At 43.1% G+C, this 11,030-nt stretch overlaps 1 protein-coding gene across 1 annotated transcript; it reads left to right on the forward strand.

Annotated features, from left to right (window-relative positions):
• Window positions 1-878: 878 nt before the first annotated feature.
• arrdc1a (arrestin domain containing 1a) lies at window positions 879-11,030 on the forward strand. Its single transcript, XM_070833706.1, has 8 exons — window positions 879-1,001; window positions 3,501-3,611; window positions 3,829-3,879; window positions 6,213-6,367; window positions 7,957-8,139; window positions 8,379-8,555; window positions 8,751-9,276; window positions 9,764-11,030. The coding sequence occupies exons 1-8, from the start codon at window positions 884-886 to the stop codon at window positions 9,799-9,801; spliced, it is 1,359 nt and encodes a 452-aa protein (XP_070689807.1). The 5' UTR covers window positions 879-883; the 3' UTR covers window positions 9,802-11,030.

An 11,030-nucleotide genomic window follows, 5' to 3' on the forward strand; every position in this document is an offset into this window, starting at 1 on the left:
TGTTATAACGTATTTAGCAAACTGATCATACAGTTAGTATTCAACTGGACAAGCTAAAAAAAAAGGAAAGAAGTGAATCCATGAAGGATAGCCCCCCACCTCCTCTGTCATCTATGCTTTCTTTTTATTTGGTCTACACTTGTATTAATGTGTGTCATACTGTGGGAGACTCACTGTCAAGAGACGCAACTTTGACCATGAACAATTTCAACTCATACCACATGCGAATGTCTTGTCACGCTGCTCAAGCCTCTCCTGTCCTGTCGCCATTTTGTTCACGAGTTGGCGACATCCATGTCCGACCATTTGAAAAAGACATCACACATCACGATACACTCTATTCAGAGTCATTCATCATCATACACACATAATCACCTTGAAAACAGATCTACCTATGACATGATGATGACACCTAAACCTGATGAGCTTTTTTTTTTTCCAGACTTAATTGAGAAACCAGTCAAATACAGAAACAGTTCGACTGTTTGGTCATCTTAGAAGGTGTAGCGTGGGGTGATCGGTTGCGTAGATGGTTTGGGATGAGTGTGGGAGACTTGTTTTGACTATTTTGAAGAATCTAAAATATAGAACGTGTTTGCATGCTACATAATTCCATATCACGTGTTGTTCCTTCACAGGTTTGCTGTCTTCAATATTACAATGTCTACATGTATGTAGAAAATAACCTAAATAAAATAAAACAGTGACTAAGAAGGTGCTGGCTCTGCCTGTGCAGAGTCACTGGGGCTCCACAGGTTCACCTGATGGTGGCTTTCAGCTCGGGTGACGTCACTTGAAGGGGCGGGGACGAAGCGAGGTAAATGCGCGTGCTGTTGGCGGAGCGCACAGGTGATCTTCGCTCTGGCTGTGGATCGGGGGAGACATGGGGAAACTTCAGCAGTTTGACATCACGTTTGACAAAAACAAAGTGGTGTACAGTCCGGGAGACTCCATCTCTGGGTCCGTCACCATCAAAGTGAGCCAGCCGCTGCAGTGCAAAGGTAAGAACCCGACCTCCGCGCACCTGGTGGGAAAACGTCGCCGTCGCTAAACAAGGAAGTAGGTCACTCTGCCCAGATTACACAGGGTGGAGCTCAGGCCTCCCCCTCTATGATTTTATACCCTATATCTCCTATTAAACCCCTATAATGTTGGCAGTCCGCAGAGCTCCGTGTCTGCGATAGTTTAAAGTTTAAAGTGACGTTTGAAGGCCCTTTAGTCATTTTCTCCAGCATCACCACAGTTAAATGTTCCCACTGAGTGATTCTGGGCTTCAGGGGGACAGGATCCCAGAGAGAGGGCCCTAACAGGGGTTTCTGAAACCCTGAGGCCATGAGTCCATGTCCTCCATCCCACAGAAGGGTTAGATTCCTAACTTTAGTTTGAAGTCTAAATGTTATATCCATATAATGAACTCTGGCACAGTCTGTAAATGTGACCTTCCAACACGAAGGGGTCTGTCCTGAGTCCTGTTTTCACCTTTATGACATAATATATTTCAAATAATTCACGGTGTCTTCATGTTTTATAGTCAGCCTATAAAAGGAAGATCTTTCAATGTGTCTAGAATTATTCAACGTTGGATAAACTGAGTCTAGAGCAGCCTGTAACATATCCACCCTGATGGAATGTGGGCTTAAAACCCTCAAAAGGTAAATCTGAGGAAACAGGCCACTGATCATGCCCTGTTTCCTCAGTGGTAGCTGTCACTGTGATCCCTTGATCTGTATGTGTGTGTGTGTGTGTGCTTTATTATACTGTGATGCTCTTTGTGAATAGGAGGCCAGAAAGACGTTGGATTAGTTTCACACATGTGACATGTTGGAAATCTTGGATCAGGTGTTTGCTGCAGCGAATGCTCGGACAAAAGGACTCAGCGGTCTGACTGATTCCATGCAGGCCTTACATTTTGGTTTATGCATTTCACCAATGCACTTGTTGATTATTGGAGAATGTCTTCCCAGTTAGGTCTTCAGTTGTTTATAGATTGCACTTTAGGCTGCACTTTACTGCCTTTTATCGTGTAGCCGATAAACACAGACCAAAACCAAAGGTGGTCAGAGTGGAAAATGGAACTTGGAACTGGAAAAGTGAGAGACTGGTCCTTCCGTCTCATCTAAATGCTTTTATTTTGAAAGACCCAGGGGGCTCTACCGTCACAGATGAAAGAGAACATATTTGCATGCAGTGTGAAGAAAAGGGAGAGTGCATTCGTTACAGCTGTACCCTTTCCCACATTGTTTCTGACACAATGTCAAAGTTTCCCTACAATTCCAGCGAAGGAATGTAGCACGTAAATGCCACCTCACCGTGGGAGCGACAAAAGCTGCTCACTTCTTTAAAAACAAGTTTTTTTTAGTGCAGTTTCTGCCCAAATCCTAACATGCCACTTTCTCCTTTTTCAAGTGTTTGTTGTTTCTTTGTGTTTTTTTTTTTTTTGAAATGCTGAGAGCAGCTTTTATGTATTTGGGAGTTTCTGTTTGAATGCTGGCGGAGCCTCCAGTCTGTTGACATTCCTCTTCAGGTAAAGCTGGTCAGACGGAAGGTTTCACCGTGGAAACAAACTCTCTCACTACGCAACAGTTTGAATCATTGATGGATTATGAAGTGGGTTGGGTCCTGAGATAAGAGACACATTACTGGGCAAATATCGGCATTGTATTAAAAATCAAATGTGCTTCAATCACTGTGGTACACCTCAAATACAATGGATATGATAAGGTCACTAAAGGACAGTTTCAATGTTCAGAAATATATAATCTTTGGTTTCATGGTATTTTTAGACTGAAAATAGTATAAAAGTAGCACTGTAGTAATCTTTAGTCTAGGCAATATGGTTGCTGTATGTGGTTTTGGGATCATTAATTCCCAATGACAGGAAACCTTCATCCTACAGCAACCAATGGTATAATGATATTACCTACTGCTTTCAGCTTTACAGTATTTCAAAGTGAATTTTACATTTACTAATCATCCTGACTACGTAGTGAGACGACACTGTACGCATTGTAGTGCACCAGAGCTCTTGTTACAAGTTTTCTTTAGCAAAAAAAAAAAGTATAGAATCAAAGGCAAGCTAGTCAAGTTTCTGAATTTATGAAATGCCTTTTTTTCTTTTAAAATAGACGAGAGCTCTTTCTGCCTCAACCTTGTCTTCTGGGTTTGGCTTTAATCGTACCTACCTTGCTACACTACAGCGCGGCCAATATGAAGATGAAAGGTGAGAACAAGCTCACCCGGATCACTCTGGATATTTAGACTGAACATCATTTAGTTACAGAACTAGAGGTTTCACATCATTATTAGGCGTCTATTCTCCTCCCTCTCTCTTTCTCCGGGCTTCGGTGTAGCACACTTTGCTTCTGTGGTTCCGCCCAGAGACGACGTTAATGGCCCTGCCTAATGACTCATGGGAAGAGTTTCATCCTCCAGCTGCTCAGAAATGTTCCTGGGCTAACGCCTCCAATGCTGTGTGTGTGTGTGTGTATTCTTATCTGCAGACATCAAGGTGAGCTGCAATGGCTTCTGTGGCGTCACCAATAAGGTCAACGACACGGCGTGGATGGAGGAGGAACAGTACTTCAACAGCACCATCTCTGTGGCAGACAAAGGTACACTGCCCAACAGCTGAAATGCTAATATCATGTGAAGTAAAAGTGGTATGGTTAACAATAATTGAAGTGTAAAGACGGTAGAAGTGAAGGTGCCCTTTTTCCCACTGTGGTACAGCAAACAGCCCTGAGGCACATTTGCCTGGTGGGAAACAGCGGGGCGATTGTTACTGTTTCCACTGACGGATCTTATCTGTGCTCTCTGTGTCCCATACAGGAACCCTGAAACCAGGAGAACACCCTTTTCCCTTTAAGTTTCTCATCCCAGGTAGGAGCGTGGATTGACGGGATGAACACACACACTCTTTCCTGTGTTTGTTTTTGCGTGTTTTGCCCGGGCATCTCACAGCCTGACAGACAGACGAGTCCTGGCATGTCGGTGTTTACCCTGATTCTCGTATGGTTCCGCAGTCGTGAGGATGGGACTCTTCTCCCATCAGTCACTGGGGCTTATGAGCGTTGTGTGAAGCATTTCACGGATTTCCATTATTTGTTCGAACAAGTCCAACTTATAATACCCAAGGCTGTGCTTTGGATCGACCACTTTAGATGAACATTTGTACTGCTCCACTTTAAACCTGCTCTAATCAATATTTTGACAACACAATAGAGCCAGTGTCTTGTGTAATGTGAAGGGTGGAAGAGACCCCAGAGAATTATCACTAACCAAGTTTCCCCTCGGCTCTGCAGACCTTTGGAGCCTCTTTTAATGTAGTGTTGTGGTATTAGGGCCGCAGCTTGCCTGATTTGTTTCCACGCCGCTCCCATTAGCAGCAGTAGACGGCTGTTTATAATGAAAAAGCTCTGATAAACTCACTGTACGCTACCTGCTCAGCACCAAACAGCAGACAGATAAGATTTGTATCTTTAGTGACTGTCTATCTCTCGTTCATCAGCTCAGTAGGTATCTGCTTCCTGCTGGTAACTCACGACAGTTTCTTTGCTGAGCCGTTCTCAAATGTTGGCAGCACTTTCTCTGTGTAGACCAGCTCACTAGCTTTACCCTTGTGGAAGACTGCGGTCATTCACGACGAGCGCACAGGTACGCAGGCACATGCAGGTCGGACAGAATGAAATGTTTTGACAGGCGTATTACAGGCCAGCTGCCAGCAGCAGCCACAGACACTAGGTCATCTTAGACACAGACACTTTTTTTTTTTTTTATTTCGTCCAACCATTTCATTTATTGCTCGCTGTCATAAGAATTTCCACAAATATAAATGTTTCTGACCTTGCTCTTAAGCTTTACTGAGCTCTGGAAACATGTGGCATCGCTGAAAAAGAAGTTGTACATGCACACTTAGTTTGAGTCTTGACGGCACAGCGAAGCTTTCTGAAGTATCATAACTTGCGATTTGACTTTTTCTGTTCAAGGTTTATTTTCTGAGATGATCATTCTACTGTGATTTATGAAAGTGACACAGACATTGCGCTTGTATGAATGTTAGTTAGAACCGCTACAGTTCCCAGTAGTTTGAGAGATAAGAATACTTAAATCACCACTACAATGTATTAAAATGAGACATGTGTATTGACATGTTTAAGATGGATCTTTTAGTGTTTCAGAGATACAGAATGAGAACATGACTGACGATGTTTTGCAATGGAGTATTTGAATAAAAGAAGAGTGGGGTGTGTCTCCTCTATCGCTGAGATTTCCTTATCCCATCACCAATAACAGACCTGTCACGTGAGTGACAGCAGCAGCTTACTCATTACAGTGCAGTCTGTGAGAGCCCTCCCTGATGACATCAGCACATTGCATATGGACTCCTAAACAACAATAACTGAATATGAATTGTGGCCAAACCGTGACTTTATCATTTTAATTGACTGAGATATTTGATTTTGAAATATTACCTTCATATTTCTAATAATTGGTTAGAAAATCAGCACAGAATTGAAATGTATAGAAAGACTTTGGTGCCTTACGGTGAAGAGATTAATATTTTTTGGCATTTTTTTAGCATAGTCTTGATTGTTGGAGAACAGCACACCTTGACCTTCGCTTCCTGTCTACACGCCGTTTCTATGGTTATTTGTGAGGGGCGCATGCATCAAAGAACACAGCCTGCCCTTGTGTTCGGCCTTTGTTAGGCCACTTATCTGCCGGAGCTCATTTTTCTCTGCAGTGTGGTGAGGAATGCCACAGAAACTCAAAAGCAACCCAACCGGTCTTTTAACGGCTGTGAATCTAAATCTGTCACGTGAAATATGTGTGTGCTTTGACCGTCAGAGTGCCTGCAGGTGCGTCAGCACGCTCTCTGTAGTCTTGTTTTCATGTTTACATGAAAAGTCAGGAAAAGGAACTTTGTCATTCGTCGGGCTTTGAAAGGTTATGTAATATGAATGTTGTGTGTGTGTGTGACTGAAGAGCATTACCATCTCATACACTGTAAACACAGCATCCATTCTCAGCTGTGATCAAATCATGGTCACATTGCTATTTTGCAATTATCAACTTTCTTAGTGAGCAGCAACCTAACTCTCTAAATCCAGTCTTAAAGATGATCAGGAAAATGGGACACTGTTCTAGCAAGCTGTTGGTCTCTGCATGCTCCTGTGTGATAAAACTGACACGTACTTGCTTTCTTTCCGCAGCCTCTGCTCCGACATCTTTTGAAGGCAACTATGGTAGGATCATTTACAGAGTGAGAGCTTTTATTGACACACCGCGATTCGCCAAGGACTACAACACAGAGAAAGCTTTCTACTTGCTAAGCCTTCTAAACCTGAATGAAGTGCCAGACATATGGGTGAGACATGATCAGACGTGTGTGTGTGTGTGTGTGCATCGTCAATATTTGACCGGGTAGACCAACACATGAGGTCTTCAGGGTCAAAATCACCAACATTGTTTTTGGTCCATTTAATCACAGTTTGTGGTTCAGAGGTAGTTTTGTGTTGGAACTATTAAATCTGCCCTGTACTTATGTGCAGTGTCGCCATTTATAGCACAGGAGTCTGATACGTCCCGTGAATACATTTATTGTTTCGGTCTTCATACATTCACAGTGGTGCCAAACCTGACAACATCCAGAGTCCTAAGTGAGAAGTCTTAACTGGGAAGTTGACTTGGGACTTCATAACTGAGACCAATAATTCCACGGTCAAGACCGACACGTCCCAAGTCCAGTCAAGACCAGCAAGTCCACATAATAAATGGTTTATGTAACACTTTTAAAATGATCAGGTGTGGCTTGGTCTGGCCCCTGGCTTTATAGGCCAGGGCCCTTCAGGTCATTTGAAGGTCGAGGCTTGATTCTAAAGGTAAACGTGTTTGCCATCGGGGTAAAACTTGCAGAATCAGTGACCTCTTTCAAATTTCAAATGAGTGATGTCGTCTTCATATTGCTTTTACTTGTATTATTGATTTTTATTTACATGTTTGTTGTTATAAGTATTGTTCTTAGCATTAGTAGCAGTAGTGTAATGATATTGATATTTCATATAGATGGTAATGACAGTTCAACTGGGATATTTTAACAGCTGAAATTGATGTGAAGCAGCTAATTTTTTTTTCACTTGATAAAAGTTGCAACTGTGTTGGTTTGTTGAACTACAAAAGCACACAGTCTACTTGCAGTGTTAGGCTGATGTACCAGACTGGGGCCTCTGTTAACTCACAAATGAGCTCTGGCCTTGGACACAGAGCAGCTTCCAGAGAGAGCATTAATCATGTAAAAGTTTCATTCTGGCCTTTTGGCAAGTAACATGGGCCATTCCATTATCTGCAGTTGTTATAATGTGCCTCCTGAGAATTTAAACCAGCGAAAGATAAAATAGTCCTTCTTCTGTTGAGCATTATTTGAATTTTTACTCAGACATTAGCTGAACACTTTGATGACTGAATGCGATGTGCTGGTGTGCGCTGTTCTTTCCTGCTTGCACAATGGCTGCTGTCTCAAAGTACATCCAAGAGTTGTTTCACTCCAAAGCGTAGGTATAGGTGTGAGTGGTTGTCTGTCTCTGTGTCAGCCCTGTGAATTACTGGCGACTAGTCTGCCCAATGTCAGATGGAATTTGGATGGATGTGTCTCCTCCTAAATCTCAAAATGGCATTTGTAGTTTCTTTTTACTTGTGTACTGATTAAACAAATTAGATGCATGTGAATTTATGCGCTTATTCCCTTGGGATTGAGCTGGGCCTCTGCTTCCAGTATTTATTCTGAGCTGTGGTAACCTCTTGACTCCAGCTCTGCACTTAAGCCAAAGACATGAGAGTGATTTCTGATTAACTTGTTATCTGACGAGGGAAAAAAAACAAAAGTTTAGTTGAACACTGAGATATTCCTTCAACAAACGCTTGTATCATGATGTTATAACAGCCCCCCTCTCCATGCAGGGAACCTGTTCATCTGCAGTGACCCAGCAGTTCACCTACATGCTTGTGAAAACGGGCACAATGGTGCTTAAGGCCCAGACTGACATGAGGGGTTACACCCCAGGCCAGATCATCCAGGTGACAGCCAACATCCACAATCAGTCTGGGAAGACCACCGGCAACATGGTCGCCAGCCTAATGCAGGTAAACACTTTGTATAGTCAGGTTATGTTCAGGCTTACAGACCAAAACATATACTAGCATATACCTTCAAATCTTAGTAATCCATTAAATGCCCCATTATGGGCTGCCCCAAGCCAATACAATGTTTCCACCCTCATTTCTAACACGTTGATTTTTATTCACATTGACTGCCTTCGCGCAGCCCCTGGAGAAATTGTATGATTGACTTTGTGTATCTCCATGTCGATGCGTGTTTTCAGAGAGTGACCTATGAGACGAAGAAGCCCACCCATGATTTGAGGACAATAGCGGAGGTGGAGGGCGGTGTAGTAAAAGCTGGCAAGGAGGTGGAATGGAAGGAGCAGATCATCGTTCCCCCTCTTCCTCAGTCATGCCTCGCTGGCTGTGAACTTATAAAGATTGAATACTATGTCAAAGTAAGACGTTCTTATCCTGTTATAGCATCAGCAGTAAAGAGGACATGTTTGTCATGCATATGATTGACCTTTATGAGTTTTGGTTTCTAAAGAATCCAGTATCTACTAGAAAAAGCAGATAAAAGGTTTGTTGGGATAAATTTTCTATTCCTCCAGGAATTGTAAACAAAATTCTCTTTTCCTCTGATAAATCAGGTCAGTCTCAAGTCTCCAGACGTCATGCTGACATTACCCATCCACATCGGGAACGTCTCGCTAGACAAAAAACTGCACCCTTCCGCAAGAGCAGCTCCTCCTTCCTCTGCTGCAGCTAAAGACACACCAGCCTCTGCCTTTACTCCTGATGCCTCCAGTTCCGCCACCACTCCCACACTGCCCCCTCGCCCCGCTCCTAAACCTGCTCCCCGTCCTGCCGCTCGCTCCAGGATGTCCTCCCATAGCTCCCCCAGTGCTCCTCCAGCTGAGTACCTCCAGGGAGCAGAGGGCGGGACTCCAATGAGCGACGGCTTCCCTAACAAGCGCCAGTCTCAGCTGGTTTCACCCAACGCCTTCAGCTACGCTCCCGGCCTCTTTTTCCCTCAGAACCAGCCGCACAATGGGTCCAGCACCGCACCCAGTGGATGCACTGGGGCCACAGCACCTTACCCTCCAGAGGGTGCTACCTCAATGCCAATGCCGCTCATCGTGCCTCCAGACTACAGCAACTCATCATATCCACAAGGTCAGTTGGCTCGCGCTCATTCTTGACCATCCAGGCTCTGCTCGTGAATGTAGCCTGGTTAAGGATCCAAGCAGAGAAGAAGGATGTGATTTAGGACGGCACACCTAACCTGCTTTGGAGCAGCCTCAGTTCAGATGTTAAGATCAAATCATATAAAATTGGAGTTGACTGGAGACAGCTTTTACCATTGGGGACAAAAGCTTTGTCCGCAATTGGTAAAATGCTGATTTCTGGGTAGGTGGTTAACATGGGGGTTAGGTTGAGGCAAGTAGTGTTTGTGGTTAGAAAAAGGGTGAAGACTGGGTTTACGGTTACACCAAGGTTAGGTTTATGGAAGTGGTGGTCAGTGGAAGTCTCTAGGCAGTGAATGTAAGTTAATGTCCCCCCGAGGTGATGGAAACATCTAGCGCTGTCGCCGATGACGGCACATGTGGAAAGTGTGATGTGTAACGGAGTGTTTGTGTCTGACGGTGACCGTCTCTTACAGAGGCTCCTCCTACTTATGATGAGAGCTGCAACACATGAAGTGGACGAAGAACCAGCAACCACCTCCCGTCAGGATGATGATCATTTCACCCTGAAATCAAACAAGATGTTGAACTCGGACTGCAATTCATGTTCCATGTTGATGCATTTCCAAAATAAGAGTCCTGCCATTTTAGGAAACTGAGACTAACTCGGACAAAATGAGACAAAAGGAGAAATGTAATGGTACCTGGATACCTGGTATGGTTGTTATTAGGCCCTGACTCACAGGTTTTGCATAAGTTTTAAGTTTTTCTATCAGCATTTTGGATTGTAATGAAAGTGAATTGACATTGAACTCTGCTGCCCAGTGAACAAGTGCCTTCACTAATCAAACGGGGGTTATTCTCTCCTGCAGACCAGCCACATCCAATCAACACTCCCTTTTTTAAAAATCAGTTTTCTCTTATACTTTTAGCACTTTGAAAGAAAGAAAAAGGGACTATGCAGAATTTTATTTGCTGTTGTTTGTTCAGACGCAGGAGTCACATTTTTAGTTGTGGGTTATTTAGAAATTCCTTAAATGGCATCTGTGATGTCAAAGTTTTATATGTGAAAACCTGTGCAAAACAAACCATCTTATCTAGTATTTAGTCTAATCTTTCTTATTGTTTCAAAAATCTAAATAAGAAATTAACCTGTGGAATTTTTATTGGAAATCTTTATTCTTTTGGCGTATTTTACATTTATGACTGGAAGAAATGCCTGGTTTGCTTTGGAAGATCTTGTTTTTATTTGACTTTTGATCAGGAGTTTTCAGTTTTATGTCGATGCTGATTGAGATATCACTGTTTTAAGTTGACCACATAGACATTTGTAAGGATGTAATGCACGGTCCAGTTTAGCCCCTGAAGAGTTCTGCCGTGTTTGATCATTGGCTGCTTTCATGTCCTTGAACTGTGCTGTAATGACTGTAGACATCCTTAGAGAAAAGGTGTTGTATTGTAAATTACCCCCCCCCCCCCCCTTGCTGAATGTGTGTTAGTTCTGCACATGCCACACACCGCCTCTATGTCTGATTTCTTTTAATAGTTGTACAGTAAGGCAGCATCACTGATTTGAGGTTTCCTTTCTCCTTTCTTGATGTAGTTCACATCCACTATCAAGTTTTCATATTTCTGGATCAAGTTAAATCCATCAAACATGCAGAAAGACAACCTTTTATTTATTTATTGTTTTGAGTGTTTTCCAAGTGCTGGATTCCATTAAATACAATAAAAAAAACAAAA

This window comes from Pempheris klunzingeri, chromosome 7 (assembly GCF_042242105.1).
Source record: "Pempheris klunzingeri isolate RE-2024b chromosome 7, fPemKlu1.hap1, whole genome shotgun sequence".
NCBI classification, from domain to species: domain Eukaryota; kingdom Metazoa; phylum Chordata; class Actinopteri; order Acropomatiformes; family Pempheridae; genus Pempheris; species Pempheris klunzingeri.

Bases quoted from the DNA above. Each gene is read 5' to 3' on its own strand.
- arrdc1a (XM_070833706.1), top strand. From the start codon at position 884: ATGGGGAAACTTCAGCAGTTTGACATCACGTTTGACAAAAACAAAGTG. The intron at 3,880-6,212 runs GTAGGAGCGTGG...TTCTTTCCGCAG, and splicing joins CTTTAAGTTTCTCATCCCAG to CCTCTGCTCCGACATCTTTT. The intron at 6,368-7,956 runs GTGAGACATGAT...CTCTCCATGCAG, and splicing joins ATGAAGTGCCAGACATATGG to GGAACCTGTTCATCTGCAGT.